Source organism: Crassostrea angulata, chromosome 8 (assembly GCF_025612915.1).
Source record: "Crassostrea angulata isolate pt1a10 chromosome 8, ASM2561291v2, whole genome shotgun sequence".
Lineage (NCBI taxonomy): Eukaryota > Metazoa > Mollusca > Bivalvia > Ostreida > Ostreidae > Magallana > Magallana angulata.
The window spans coordinates 28,728,742-28,745,357 of record NC_069118.1 but is presented as its reverse complement, the minus strand read 5'-3'; the positions used below and the strand labels follow the sequence as shown (position 1 = coordinate 28,745,357).

The 16,616-nt window shown below is 32.6% G+C and overlaps 2 protein-coding genes across 2 annotated transcripts; both read left to right on the top strand.

Annotated features, from left to right (window-relative positions):
* The first annotated feature begins 562 nt into the window (after positions 1–562).
* On the top strand, positions 563–6,393 carry LOC128158567 (protein rolling stone-like). The gene is made up of 4 exons (XM_052821446.1): positions 563–828; positions 2,504–2,732; positions 4,919–5,026; positions 5,444–6,393. Exons 1-4 carry the CDS (start codon positions 751–753, stop codon positions 5,911–5,913), a joined length of 885 nt encoding a protein of 294 aa, XP_052677406.1. The 5' UTR covers positions 563–750; the 3' UTR covers positions 5,914–6,393.
* A 3,603-nt stretch (positions 6,394–9,996) lies between these two features.
* On the top strand, positions 9,997–11,953 carry LOC128160867 (protein PopC-like). Its single transcript, XM_052824175.1, has 2 exons — positions 9,997–10,002; positions 10,290–11,953. Exons 1-2 carry the CDS (start codon positions 9,997–9,999, stop codon positions 11,640–11,642), a joined length of 1,359 nt encoding a protein of 452 aa, XP_052680135.1. The 3' UTR covers positions 11,643–11,953.
* The last annotated feature ends 4,663 nt before the right edge of the window (positions 11,954–16,616 follow it).

Genomic DNA, 16,616 nt, shown 5'->3' with positions numbered 1-16,616 from the left:
TGAACGATTGAAAAATGCACGTATTGTACAAATACATAAAGCCTATTTATATTTTGACATTTTGGCAGATTTTACAAACTTCTATTGATTATTGAATATATAAATATATATATATATATATATATATATATATATATATATATATATATATATATATATATATATATATATATATATATATATATATATATTTATATATTCAATAATCAATAGGACATACATGTATTTAGATAAGAACATTAAACTAACAAATAAAAAAAACACTTCCTTGCACAAAATGTTCATACCAACCATTTCACCTTATCACAATGAACTTCCTCAATGCAGAACTTTTTGCGCTGATATAAATTCAATAACCCTTGTACATATACACATATATTTTCAAAAATTCATGTATTTATAGAAACACGTTACAAATGAACTTTATTACAAGTGAAGACTTACTAATGAAATTAGGGAAGCGGTGAATTGGCAGAGTTCTTGACTTCCCACGATCGGAAGAAAAATCCCACACATATTACTGAGAGAGAGAGAGAGAGAGAGAGAGAGAGAGAGAGAGAGAGAGAGAGAGAGAGAGAGAGAGAGAGAGATGTGACCTGTGTACTCTCCTCTGCTTGTGGTCTTTCTGATGTGTCATTTCATTAATGATAATAACAAGGGGATATCAAATCGAAGTGGTCTTCCCGGAAAACCAGTTACAGTATAATACTATGGGTATGAGGAGGAGGCACAACAGATAAAAATGCTAGGATGGCTTGTAAACAACACTTTAAGCCGAGAGAGTTTGGACTTTCTCATGGATTCCCGGGAGCTTTCCTGCGACTCGAGGTATGTAGCACGATTTGAAGAATCGATATGCAAAAATTGAAAAGTTTTTTTTTTTTATTTTTTAAAAAGGAAGTTCTTGTTTTGAATTATGATTATTTTCCTCCAGCTTTTTTGTCAAATGTTCGAAAGGCTGAATTTAAGCTACATGGAAAAATTTGAATTGATAACCTGAATCTACGTTGAAAATTGTGCATGACTTTGAAACGATATATATATATATATATATATATATATATATATATATATATATATATATATATATATATATATATATATATATATATATATATATATTGTAAACAAAACTTTTTAGACATTACTTAGTAACAAAATGTGTACAATGCACGTCGGAAAATGATGAAATTCTGTTTGATCTCTGATAAAAATAAACTTACGTATATTTTGTACATGAGTAGTTTGTTGTTGAAAAGTTCTTTTCATCGCATCTTTCAATTTACTTTGTATGTATATTTTGATATTAACGTTGTATTCATGCATAGTTTGAACTGCATGAACTGGTGACATGCACTAGTACATTATATTGGTAAAAAAGTTTAAAAACTGTAACCAGTATTTTATTTTCAAAAGAATAGTATAAACAAAAGTTCCTTTTTTGGTTTTTAATAGCAGGGATGTGATCATGCAAGCAATGATGTCATTCAATAGATCACTCCAAAACTCACAAAACGTCGTATAATTAAAACACCAGAAACATCCATATTATATAATCATATTACGTGCGTATATAACTTGAATTATTTATGTAAACATTTAAACATTGAGGTATATGTACATGTATAATGACTCTCTCCCTCATTCTCCGTGTACATCACTTACTAAGTCCATGTATATATACATTGGCTATATAAGTGTTACATTGGCTATATAAGTGTTGGATTAGCAGTTTCCGGTCTGTATTGTTCACCGGAATCGATAGTCTCAATCCCGGAAGTGGCCAATGTGCCCTGAAGAGGTATTAGGTCATTAGACTGCTCTTATAGAGCTCCCAAGTACTTTGATGTCCCATCGCCATAAACATGTGGGCAGCCACAGGTCAGAATACAACTTAAAAAAGACTCACATGTATCATCGTTTCCTCTAGATTCGGGTGAATTTGTAGATGGTATACCTTCTGTGCGTTAACTTAGTTTGTTAAGTTCGTTAAATAATGTTTCATGAAATTACGTTTACTTAGTGTTAACGTTAATTGCAAATATTCAGCCACGGTACCCATCTTCAGACGCTTGACGTGTGCACACACTGCATGTTCCCTCAAACCTTAAAAGTTGTATATATGACAGTTTAGTTTATTATGTTGCAACATCAATTGTCTGTAACGTTTTGTTATTAAAAAAAAGTGATTTAAGTTGTTGTTTTCTCTAGAGAGTGTTGTTTAGTTTTGATGAGCACATAGACACATGTGTATTTATAGCGTAAAGTAGTGTTAATATTCTAAATAGTGGCTCAGACAAATATAATAATATTGTACAAATGAACATCATCTGGTTTTTTATCGATAAAACAATTTTTTGCAAATACTATTTTCTACATTTAAGGCATGCCGTAATCGCCGGAATAGGGACGGGATAAACAAAAAAATATTTTATATGATCATAAATACAATTTGATTATAATCAGCTGTATGGCGATTTACTAATGGTTTGTCTTCTTACAGTTTGGTCGCCCGCTCTTGTATTTGCCGTGGTCTGCAGCATGGGCCCTCTACCACTTTATCTGGGTGTGTCTCGAGGGGTACTGGTGGTCACTGAAGTCTCATTACGTCACGCTCGACTGGTTCCGGCAACTCAGCAACGTTGGTTACACTGTTCTGACGGCATTCGCCCTCGTCGACTTCTTCATTGCGCTTTATGCGTACTGTCTCGCGCCTAGATTAGCACATGTTGGTAAGCAAACTCATAACGCACGCAATCAAAATTCTAAAAACAGAAAATAAAAAAAAAACCAAACAAACAACCAATCAAACAAAACACAATTTAAAAAAAACAACAACAAAAAACATGCAGATCCTTAGTGCAATATTAAAAAATGTTTAAAAATTCGTACATGTAAACTTGTAGATCAGAATATAAAATCGTGTTAGCGAGTGAGTATGAGTGTGAATGTGTGTAATTCTGATCGTGTAACCCATAAAAATCAGGCATTAACACTCTAAAGTTGACTCGTAATTACTTATATAGACCTTCAATCTAATTCTCCTTACAGCTTTAAGATGTTTTATTTTTGAATTTTTTTACAGTTTACTGCATTTTCTGAAGTAGTACAGCTGACATGTAAGAAATCAACAAATGTAAAGTTTACAAGTTTTTTTTTTTGACGTAACCTCAATATGGAAACAGTGATTGTATATAAAAGTATGCCGTAATCGCCGGAATAGGGATGGAATAAAAAAAAAAGATATATTAATCATATTACAGTTTTATTAAAATCAGCTGTTTTGATACGCTACCGGTAGAACAGCGGAATTTCATCAGATTGATCATATTATCTCTGAATAACACTATATGTTTTAGAAACTACGATTTTTCAAAAAAAAAAATTATGAACTCGTTGTACATTATATCGGGTAAATGTATACAAAAGGTGCGAGTGAAGTATTCGGTCGACAGCTGATATACCGGGTATCTTCATAGATCTGGAAAATGTTATATATGACTCTGTTTAAATTTTTATCTTCGAGTACATGTAACAAATTGTTAAAGTATAGAGCATACACGAGTTCGGCTGAATAAGTAAAATATCACCAAATTTATCCTCAACGCTACCACTATGTTGGAACCTCCACTCACTCACAAATTTTTAGCATTCAGAAGTAATGATGCTACATGGGGCCTCACGGCGGTCTCCAAACCCCATGTCGCTCAAGACATATTCACACCCATCATTCATTTATTGATTCGTCTCATTTCTACAAAAGAGTAGGTATTCAGCTTAATATATTTTTCAGGTTGAATGACATGTCAAATTAATTTTTTTTAAAGATATTAGATATAAGGCATTTTTTTAGTTAAAGTTACCCCTTATCGTTTTTAAATACCATTGCAATTTTATTACAAAAACTAGCCCATTCCCCACACCAGCATCGATTTTTACTTGCACTTCTTAATATTTGGTGAAGTTTTAATCATACCTCAATATCGTTTTCTGAGAATAATAATTTCAATCTAAAGAAAATAGTGTTGTTCATTTAAAGCTTATTAAAACAGTTTGACTGAATATTACATGTATATTTATTTTGGTCCATTCCGGCGACTACGACATGCCTTTTTTCTGCAGCAAGCATTTGCCATACATGTTTATACATGTAGGATCATGTCAAAGTTCGATAAACTTGTAAATTGTAGACTTAGTTTTTTTTTTACATACCGGTATGTGGATTTGTAACTTGCCAGATGAGCTAAAAAAAATCCTGCAAACTGTGCATTATGCGAAGAAACTGAGTCAAGTCTGATGTGTTTAAGCCTGAGTTTTATAGGTTATAAAGTTTATAGAATTACACAATCATGTATGCAGGCCCACACATCAACACGACTGCATGTTCGGATTTACAAGTTAATATGTCTGGTCAGTTTGAACACGATTGCCCTCAATATGTGCAATGGCCATTGTCGTATCAAAGTTGGTATTTGCCAGTAGGACATGTATTCTATGATTATAGATCCATTATAATTATGAAGAATATTGAAAATTTCCGTATTCTAAAATTATAATTATCTGTTTGTTACGTATTATTTGTAGTGTATTCAATTCCTGTTAATAAAGTAAACAGCTTAATCTTGACTTTATAGGTAAATTTTTGAAATACTAAAGTCAAATTATATGATCAACTCATTTTATCTATTATAAAACCCTACATTTATGTGTGATTTTGTAAAAATAATATTCTCATGTGAATGTCATGATTATTATTTTAAAAAAAATTTCACAAGAATTCAACAGCTGCACTCTCAATAAAGTGTTTAGGGAAAAACTGTTTTTAGCTATCGTCCATCATATGTTTTGTATATCAAATAATTGCTATAAACAAAGAATATTGCTGTAGGAAATGTCCCTCTTTTTTCCTTATTTGCAGAACCGGAAGTCATGCAGTGGTACCACAAGTTTTCCTGGGTTTTGTACAATATTACCATAACTACCGCATTTTCGGTCACCGTCACGTACTGGGCGTTTCTTTCTGGAGGTAAGTTTGCAAAATATTTTAAGGAGGCTGGGTTGTAAACATAATTGCGGTCCTTATACCACTTTTACTTCATCAACTTACCGATCACGCATTACTCAATGAATTCAAATTAGTATATTGGCTCAGTAAAAATAACTGGTTAACTGCTTGATTATTAACTTAATTCATTATGATGTAGATATATTAAGTTAAAATCTTCTTTTGCTCTAAAAGGAGAAAAAAAAATCATAAATTGGATGCGACCATTTAACTTCCTTATGAAGACTTATTGGGATATACTAAGTCTAATACAATATTTTCTCTTTATTTTTTTTACTTTTTCATAATATTTAAATGCATTTATTGATTTTAATACAACATTCATTTTTTATCAGTAATTGTTTTCATACTATTATCGTCATATAAATATGATTTCAGACGGTTCAATGAAGGGAAGTACTATCAACAAACATGGCATAAATTTTCTGTACTCCATATTAATCATCATTGCATCCAGAAAGCCCATCAAGCTACAACATGTGTACATGCCAGTCCTGTTCAGTCTCTGCTACATGATATTCACAGTGATTTACTTTGCTGCCACGAAAATCAAAGTATATCCAATACTTGACTGGGATAAGCCAGGGAAAGCCATTAAATGGGTTGTTTTATATACATTTGTGTGCGTACCGATCGTGCATCTGCTGTTGTTCGGGTTATACAGGTTAAAACTATATCTAAAAGACAAATTGTCGAAAGCGAAAGACAAACCCAACGACGCTCAATCTCAACGGCCCGGAAGTGACGCAAATCAGAATGAGATTACCGGCGAGGCCTCCACGGCTCAACTTTTGCCGGTCTCAAGTGATAATGATGATCAGGGACTGACCAATCTTAATAGTGTCTAAGGAAACTATCTATTTATACATCACCTCATTTTCATCTTCATTTGCTGTTTCTTAATATATATTTTATATCTTATATATATGACAAAGATTTTTCATGTTTTATATACATATAATAATGTTAATATTTAAATGTCTAATCTCCGTATCGGAGTATAATGTCGTCATTACGATGCTCATTTTTAATTGTATGTTTTAAGATATATATTATTTTGTTTATTGTTTCTATTTTGATCAGTAAACGTTTCAATTTTTTTAAGTCTGTTTTTAATCCAATTTATCAATGTTGCAATATGTGAAAATCCTGTTTGAAAAGGTCATTCAATTAATTTTTTAACCTTATGTCATAGACATTTGAAGTACATTTGTATTGTCTGGTTAAAAAAATAATAACACAGAAACGTTGAATTAAATTGTACACGATCAGATAAAAAATCTCATTAACATGATAATAATTAATAAATTTTAATTCTGACATCTAAATACATGTACTTGTATTTTTTTTCTGCTAAATACACTACTGGGGTTTATATTAAACGATTCATTCATTTGAGTGTCAAATTAATGCACAATGAATTCAAAATAATAATTTCCGACATTTAAATCCAAGCTCATATCGCTTTGAACAAACAAACTCGTTTTGAAACGATTTCTATTTCTAAAAAACGCGGCCGCGTGTTTTGATTTAAAAGTTAAAACTATAATCTAAAGTGACACTTCCTGAATTAACTTTGATTATTTTTAAATAATTGATTTTAAAACCGACAGTTATCGAGCACGTGTTATTGAAGTATAAACAATGTTGAATTTCCTTATAATAAATAAAATCAATTTTTACTAGAGATAATGAATAATCCAAAAGTTAGTTTTGTTACAGTTACTCGTTTTTAATTAATGGATCCTAATTAATATCTACCACATAGATATTCATAAACTTGATAATACCTTGTTGTTAATCGATCAAATCATTTACTTATCTTTATTCTATTGTAATGCTAGAAGTGATTTATTTTTCATCTTTTGGTCCGAGATCTGAGATGTTCAGTGTGAGTTTTGGAGTTTGATTATTTATCACATTATTAGCTCCATGTGCAGAATTTTATTGTTACAACGTCGTTCACATATTAATTTACAATATGATGTGTCTTTACTGATTTAGTATGCTTTATTTTTTGACACGATCTATTAAATACTATTCGTTTACTGAAATTGTGTCGTTAAAAAAATTATTTCCTGGGTTCTAATTGGAGCTTTTAAGCTTTACATGTGTGTGCTCGAACCCTGAAAAGTGGGAGCGGACATGGCCTTTGATGCTCATGTGCTCGACATTTCGTCCGACACTAATTAATTTTCTGTATTTGAACATGTTTTGACATTTTGAAAAAAAATGGGCTTTAAAATCAGACTACCTAGACTATACAATTTCATTTGTTTAATCAGATGAGTTTTCGTATGCATGTATTTATCATAGTGATGATCTACGAGTATAATATGGAAGGGAATTACCGCCAAAATTCTATGTATCTTGCTTTTATTCTTATTATGCTTACTTCTTTATTCTTCAGTACATTTAGATTTGCATGTCACTTTATTGTTTTCATATTCATGCTTATCTAATTTCACTTTGATTCTCTTTAATTCTTTATTGCTTGCTTATTTCTATGTTGCAATATTTTCTTTTTATTCGTGTAAATTCTTTCTTCTATCTCTGTCATAAACGTGAATTCAAACACGCAAACCGTAAGGCACTTTCAATAAAGACGAATACAAGTTGTATGAATTGAATGCTGCATTATGACGCCAGGCGGCAGTGTGTGCGCTACAATTGCTGCTCCCGAAGATTTATTAAAATGAAACTAACAAATGGCATAAATTTAATAAATTCGTGAAAACATCTCAAATTAAGGGCTTAGTATAGGAATATGAAATACATGTTAATATAGTCAACTTTTAACAAGCCACGATATACGCAGACTCAAAAAGATACGGGTTTATTTGTATACATGTAAAATGTCTCCGCGTCGTTTTAAAAAAAATCATAAGGGGGGGGGGGGGGGGGAGGGGGTCTGACAGATAATTTTGTATCAATTTTTTAAAATGATTAAATAAGTGTGAATTTTCCATTGGGGGGTGGATCTGATCTCATTCTAGATCCGCATTGCAATGTATTATATATATATGCAGTAACAATTTTTTTGCAAATTATTTGCTGGAACGGTTAATTTTTAGAAGAGGAACATGTCATTAGTACTTGTCGACAGGACTTTATTTTCACTTGAGGTGAAAAGAGGTGGGGTGATGCACGGTTCTGTCCAGAGGTACTCGTGGAACATGTAGATGAAAAAGAAATAAATTTAAACCAATTTTAAAGATTTTTTGAAAAACAGTAAAAGTACTGGGATACGAAATGCTTAGAAGTAGCTTTTCCTGTACTCTAGTACGTGTGAAAATTATCACTTGCATGAATCACTATGTACCTCTCGTAAGGCTACAGTACTGTGTACCCCTGATTAAATGCGATGAATTAATATCCACGTGAAATTCCAGGTTAAAAAACTTAAAACTGCAGGTTTTAAAATCATGGCTCACTTATTTTTCTAACAGCTTTGAACTTGTGATATGAAAACAAAGTTTGGTGCACGCGATTTTATATTCTTGCGATTCGGCACAGAACGGTGGAATCGCAGAAGTAAATATACGTATACGCGGTAAAATTAACGAATCTGAATTATCAGTGCCTAATAATTACACAATAAGTAAACGAAAACAAATCAGGCAAAGAGATTAAAATACGGTATGTGATATATAACTGTTTATACGTTTTGGTTTAAAATCTAAATCAAATCTTAATAAAAATTAATAGAAATATTTTTTTCTTTCCAAAATACAAAACATAAATAATGTATGCTTCTTATTTACACAAATTTTCGAAGTGATAAAAATGTGTTTGTATCATTCACAGCCATGCTTATTGTAGGTTAACTTTGTTTATTTTAATATAAATCATGTACATGTAACTGAATGTCCATGTTTAGATTTGAAGGTGTTTATATAAGCTATGATACATGTAACTTAGAGACATGAACCTCATACATGTCTACCTGTCAACTGGTCTTGATTAAATGAAGAGTTGAATTGACCGACTTCCATATCAAGCTTGCGATGATGATAATTATGATACGGGTGCTAATTATGAGAACTGTAAGATTATATCGTCTCATGTAAATAACTGATGCGCAGACTTAGAATTTTATTTTATTTTAGGAGGGGGGTCCAGTCACCCCACCACCCTTGAAAATTCAAACTTTTTTAAATTCACATAGTAAACCTACTGAAAATAGAACTCGACCTACTCCCCCCCCCCCCCCCCCCCCTCTCCCCGGCAAACAAAATTATTAATTATCCCTTAGTACATAAACCTCCCCTCCATTTCTTGATCTGAACACATAAACATTGGAGCGAAATGTCATGGTGCGAAACATCCCACATTTAGCAAGCTACGTTGTTTTTTTTTCAGGGAGCAGCAATTGTAGCGCGCATACTGCCGCCTGGCGTCATAATGCAGCATTCAATTCATGCAGCATTCAATTCATACAACGTGTATTCGTCTTTATTGAAAGTGCTTTATGGTTTGCGTGTTTGAATTCACGTTTGTAACAGAGAAAGAAGAGAGAATTAACACGAATAAGAAGAGAATGTTGCAACATAGAATTAAGCAAACAACGAAGGATCAAAAAGAATCAAAGTGAAATTAAATAAGCAAGAATATGAAAACAATAAAGTGACAGTGTAAATGTAAAGAAGAATAAAGAAGTAAGCATAATAAGAATAAAAGCAAGATACATAGAATTTTGGTGGTAATTTCCTTCCATAGTATACAGTAACTCTTAAACTCTTATATTTTTTTTGAAATAAACAGTAAATGAATTTTACAGTGTAAGGTTGAAGTTAGTAGAGGTTCATTTTATCTGTATTTTAAAAAAAACTTACGATCAACTCGATTCGGAATAATCTTCATCGATTTCTCGCCACAGTACGGTTGCCATTATCTATTAAAGATAAGCGGTCATTGATAATAACAGAACAATGCGTGTACGTAAGTATATAAATTATTATTATGCACTCATATTCCATTATCTCGATTTTGACTTTCTGAATCATCAGAAAACCTAAGCATAAAAAGTAAACGTACTAAAGATAATGCCACGGATGCACATACCATGCATGCTTCAAGATAAAAAAAATTGCGCACATGTTTTGTTGAACAGTGGAAAAATACATTATTTGTTGCATATTTCAATTGTTTTCAACTATTCACAATATTAACCGTTTAAAAGTAAAATGTTCTTTACATATGCTTTTTATGTTTCCTTAAATAGATCCAGTATCTAACCTTTTTTCTGGTATTACATGTGAATCCCTGCGTGCCGTCTGGTTATGACGTCATTTGTCCACTTCCGCCGCCGTGTGAATGTGACAGAGATGACCCAATCGTGTACTGCAGGGATAAAAACCTAACAGCTGTTCCCACCGTCACAAAGGCGGACGGCTTGTGGACATTTTATCTGGGCGCCAACCAAATCAGACACGTTGCCTCGAGAAATTTTGTGGGGGTAACACTTCAAATGTTGATTCTTGACAGCAATAAAATCGACAGTATTGCAGACGACGCGTTCGCCGGAAGTGAAGATAGTCTGATTGTCCTGCACCTCCACTACAACCGATTACAGGAACTACCCGTTGCTGTTGGTAATTTACGTAAACTCATGGGGATAAATTTGCAAGGAAACCCCATGCCAGATTTCAGAAAAGATGTGCTGCAAAATGTTTCTTCTTCTTTGCAATTTATAAGCATGGGGTCTGTTGAAATGCCGAAATGGCCCAGTAATTTGAAATACCTGCCCAATTTGATATCAATCGATGTTTATGACGTCACTTTTCCCAGCATTCCAAACGATGCTTTACATATGTACAAGGCGAACTTGTCTTTCTTTAGCCTTTACAATACAAGTTTAAAAGCTCTGCCGTCTTTAGATGGACTTGATTCTCTAGGAGACTTGCTATTTCAAGGCAATAAAAACCTTTCAGCCAATGCAATATCAAATGCAGCCAAGAGCGGACTGCCGAACCTGATGCACGTTACCTTCCAAAACAATAATCTGATAACACTTCCAAGCATATTCATGAATTCTCCAAAACTTGGTGCCTTGTCGGTTTACTCAGAACCTATGGAAGACATCCGCGAGGACGTGTTTTCGCCAGGTTTATTTAAGAACTTCATATATTTGTTCATAAACGACACACGTCTCACTCGCATACCATCCTGTGTATCTTCCTTAGCAACCGTTACCCGACTTCAGATCACCAACAGCAAAATCACGGAAATCAACAGCGAGGACTTTAGCGGAATGACAGGACTTACCTCCCTTTATCTCTCTGGGAATCCCATTTCACAATTGTCAAATGACGCATTTATGACCATCAACCAGTTGGGTGATCTGCGATTGGACAACACCATGTTGACTACCATCCCAAAAGCTGTGCAGAATATTAAAGCATTGCAGGACGTTGATCTTTCTGGTTCACCTGTTGAATGCAGTTGTGCGAGTTTAGGTTGGATGAAGCAGTGGAAAACGAAGCCCCCAAATCTCCAAATATTCGGCAGTTGTGCCAACATCCATATGACTATTATGAGTTTTGTTAGCTTGGAGGTTCCTAAATGTGCAAACTAAATTTTTCTGCGTGAATGTAATTATATGATCAATGTCCTTGCACAAACATTTTCTTATATACATGCAAATGGATATAATTAGATCTTTATCACATTTATTTTTGTTTTAAATTTGACATGTACATGATATAACTTAACTAAAACACCTATACACTGTATCAAGCCTATCTTGAAATGTTCAAATACTAGTACATCAGTGTATGCAATCCGATTGACATGAACGTAAATGTACATTTACTGTAATGACATAGATTCTAGTAGTATTTATTTAATCATGTTTGAGCATCCAAAAACTTTATAATGCATATTAAAATGAATTATACATAACCCTGTTGATTGATTACTTTGGGCTAAATTCAGTTTGAGAAAAAATAATCTCGTGCTCTTTTTATTTGAAATCTACTTTAACTTTGCATTTTAGCACGAATTTTAAATTGAAAAAAAAAGAAAAAAAAAGAAACAACAAACATAATACAAAAAATACCCCCACCCACCCAAAAAACCCCCAACAAAAACATCGGTATTTTTGTTATAAAAGAACGGTAACTCTAATCCATTAATATTATTTCTTTGGGTAAAAGATCAAATCAATTTGTGGAGAACATTTCATTTTTTGTTTCTGGAAAATTTCTGTGTACTAGTATTAGAAGCAGCAAGTTCACAGAAATCTTCTACTTTGCACGTGACCTTAAATTGTTTAAATTATCTACCAGATACAGAAGAGAACACAACATTTATTTCTAATTCAGAGTCCAGAGCAAATAAGTATGACATTATATATTATAATTACAAGAGAATAAAGACATGCCAATAAATAGATTAAGTATAACATTATCAAAGTATAACAATAATTATAGTAAATGACAAACAATATTGTATTATTTTAGTTTAAAGAGGTACCATAGCATGTTATCATTCGTAAATTTACCCACATTGGAAAAAAAAATTCCTTGTTTTCAATATTGAGTAACCAAGAGTTTTTCTTCTTCATCTAAAGCTGAAAAAGTTGGACATTTGCTTTTAATTAACTGATATATTTCTTTTCTTTGGTGGTCATATTTTCCACATGTAATCAAAAAAATGATTTTCATCATCTATATACTGTTAGAATTACATATATTACATAATCGATCTTTTCTAGAGATGTTGGTAAATCTACCAACTTCAATTTTCAATTTGAAAGGAAATTCTTAAATCAATTACATTCAGATTTCCTGTGGTCAAAGTTTTTAACTATTGATAAATAATTTTCATAACCCCAATTTTGTTTGAGTTTTACGTACATAATGTGCTTAATATGTCATCAGTATAGCTTTGTTGACTTGTATACCATTTTTTTTTACATAATAATCTAATAGTATTTTATGACAGTCTGACTTCAATTTATGTTTTCCATAATAAATCACTTCATATTAAATATTCAGAATTGTTCTTAATTTTGTACAAGAAGATTTTTACTACATTCATATGGACAAATTTTCAAATCTATACATGTTCCAACTTTTGACAATCTGACAATTAATATCATGATGCAAGGCCTCGAGCCTTCGTAATTCAGACAATAGTGCAAAATTTGTACTTTTCCTGTGAACACCAAGAATATATTTACAGAATTTGAGGTGAATTCTTTCACAAGGTAAATTTCTAAAACAGTCGCCACTTCTCGCATTTTAGGAATATTTTAGTAAATATATTGCTTGCATCCCATTGACCCATTATTCTGCTTTATGTATAAGAATTACTTTAATGGTGGAGTCAAATACATGTATACTGGTTTTAATTCCAAGATTTAAATTAATAAAATCATTTCTCAATTTGTACAGACCCTGAAACGTGCTACTACACCAGTTGCACGGTTCGGTTCGTTACGCTTTTTGAACGGTACGGTTCGCTTTGTGAACGGTACGGTTCGTTTTGTGAACGGTACGGTTCGCTTTGTGAACGGTACGGTACGCTTTGTGAACGGAACGGTTCGCTTCTTGCACGGTACGCTTTGCTAAAAATAGCTGCACGGTTTGTGCGCTTTATTAATGAGGTAGGCGTGGCCTGCACGCTTTGATTTTTCTCGATATAATTTTGTTTAGTTTTTGCCCGATCTACTTCAGCATGGTGGTAATTATGACAAGCATTTTTCTTTATTTATATGATTTATAAAAAGTATTTCAATCGATCTATTTAAAATCAGGACTTTCATCCGTTCCCCCGTTTTTGATACGTTGCGCGAAACGTGTACTCAGTGACAACCGGGAAGCGGGGGTAATTTTAATTTCGATCAATCTGTTATTATAAGTATTTAATTTAGATAAATGTAATCATTAAGATAGATTAAAAGAACTGTTTGACTTTAATCCGATATATTTTTGTTAATTCAGCGAGCTGTCGATAATTTTACAAATCGTCTTAAGTTTTTATTTCTACACATGTACTTGAGTTGAAGTCATTAATTTAAAATATTTCTAATCCATTAAAAATTTCTACAAAAAATTGCCCCAACTTTATTCCGATATTTCTTTAGTTTCCTTTGTCGTTGTCTTGATTCTCGGCTAGTTGTTATAATTCATAATTCGTATGATCATTCTTTATTGCGTACTACTGTAGTACTACTGCCGATCGCCGATTGCTTAGATGTAAAATTAATGATAAGATAAACAATGAATTTCAGATAAGAAATCTTGAATTAAACTGTTATATAGTTTTTTGACACGAATTTTATTCATTTAAATATTGATTCTATGATTTTCTGCAATTGTTCGTATACACAGATGATACCTACATGTAACCCGTCATCGCTTCTCTTATCTGAACTAAGATCGCGTGTATAGTCAAAATATGACAATTAGTTTTTGTTTTTCCGTTAAACTATACATGTACATGTAACATATTCTTACGATATGTACACAACTGGATATACACAACAAGTCAATAACTTTTATATATGTAATAGCGATATTTATCATTCTGTTGAACAAGTGTCCGCTCTTCACTGTATGCATGCGATTTAGCTGACGTTTTACAAATGCTGACTAACCTGTTTATATTTTATTTACCTTTCTACACACAAACTTGTTGTAAACAGGACACGAAAAAATACCCAGTAATCAACAAATGAATGTTAAAAGTGATAAATATATCAGAATTTATCAAGTAACAAAATAATACGACAGCGAGGGAAAACGACTCTGATCGCCAGTACCTAAATTATAATCATGAAATCGGAAAGAAATTATTGTTGAATAATTTAAAATAGGAAAACTCTTTTCAATAGGGATTTAAGAAAACATAAAACAAAAATGTTTCATTCGATAATTTTCCTCTAGCCCTATAGGAGGAGCCAAGTAGCACGCGGCGCATGGCGTGATCTGTACTGTTATACTTAAACTGATTGACAGGCGAAGCACGTGGAGTCCTGAGGTAAAATCCCGCTCAAATGAACCAACTATAGAAACTTAAAGCGAAATAATAAAGTTCAGTAATAAAACTTAAATTTAAGTATTATAATCAACACACAAGTTCTCTCTCTCTCTCTCTCTCTCTCTCTCTCTCTCTCTCTCTCTCTCTCTCTCTCTCTCAATTTGAGGGTGTATGTGATTGTGTGCAAACAATTTTCAATTATTAGATTTTTATTTGTATGAATTGAATTCATTTATTTTAGACTCATGGTTTTCACAACGATTTCAACACAATGACTAAAAGTGTGTACAGTGGACGATGTACATATAGATTGATCTCGACGGTTAAAATTTCGACGCTATTTCACATCACAGATATTAGATTGAAAATAAATTTAAAAAGAGCTGTGTTTGTGCTTACATGTACTTGTTATCTCATTCAACTATTTATGATGTAATTAATCATTTATTGATACATTAATGTACCCGGTGAATGATATTTTATCGCAAGTTAATATGTAAAAATCCCGCATGTACAGAGTCGCTGAATTGTTCTACGGATCCACGCGCCGATAGTCTTACGTGTAGTTGCTTGTGTTCATTTCTACAGACAGTTCTTTTGTTCTCTAGAGATTAAGAAAAGCCATGAAACTAACAAAGTATAAGTAAGATATATTTAGACTATACACACGACAGATTGTGATGAGTTACCTAACAGGTGACCGTGGAAAGGTGTGAATACCGGCATCTCGTGTACACCTGTTTAAGCGTCCAAATATACAGAGTTAGTTGTAAAGTACAATAACTGCTAAAAAACAAAGAAAGACAATAACACCTGTTGTGTATAGAACCAAAGATCAGCTTCTGTACTGTGTTTCGCGCGAGTGATTTTTGTTCATGTGAAATCACGACGCCATTACCAGTTATGCGGGAAATAAAGTTGAAAGTTATTTTATGGAATGCGTGTACTTTTCCCCGTTCAATGCTTGCATTTAATAAAATTATTTAATAAATATAATTGTGTGAACGTTAATAGTTTACAATGTTTAAGAAATCGGCGATGCAAGTTTTGTCGAAAGACAAAGAAATGATTACGGTCTAAGAAAGGAAATATTTTTGTAACTGTTTTAATAAGAATAACAGTTTTAAATCTTAGTATATGTTATCTTATCTCGTATAAAAAATCTAGCTTAATATTGAACTTATCTGGTCAGCGATAATCTCCGTCCGTACTCATCTAAAGACATTAGGTCAATAAGCCGTATATGGAAGTTGCACGCTTATTGCACGGTACGGTACGCTTTTTTGTCCGTCTAGAGGCGGGTCTTGCATAAATTATCTTGCACGCTTTTTGCACGGTACGGTTCGCTTTGTGAACGGTACGGTTCGCTTTGTGAACATTTTTTGTTTCTGGAAAATTTCTGTGTACTAGTATTAGAAGCAGCAAGTTCACAGAAATCTTCTACTTTGCACGTGACCTTAAATTGTTTAAATTATCTACCAGATACAGAAGAGAACACAACATTTATTTCTAATTCAGAGTCCAGAGCAAATAAGTATGACATTATATATTATAATTACAAGAG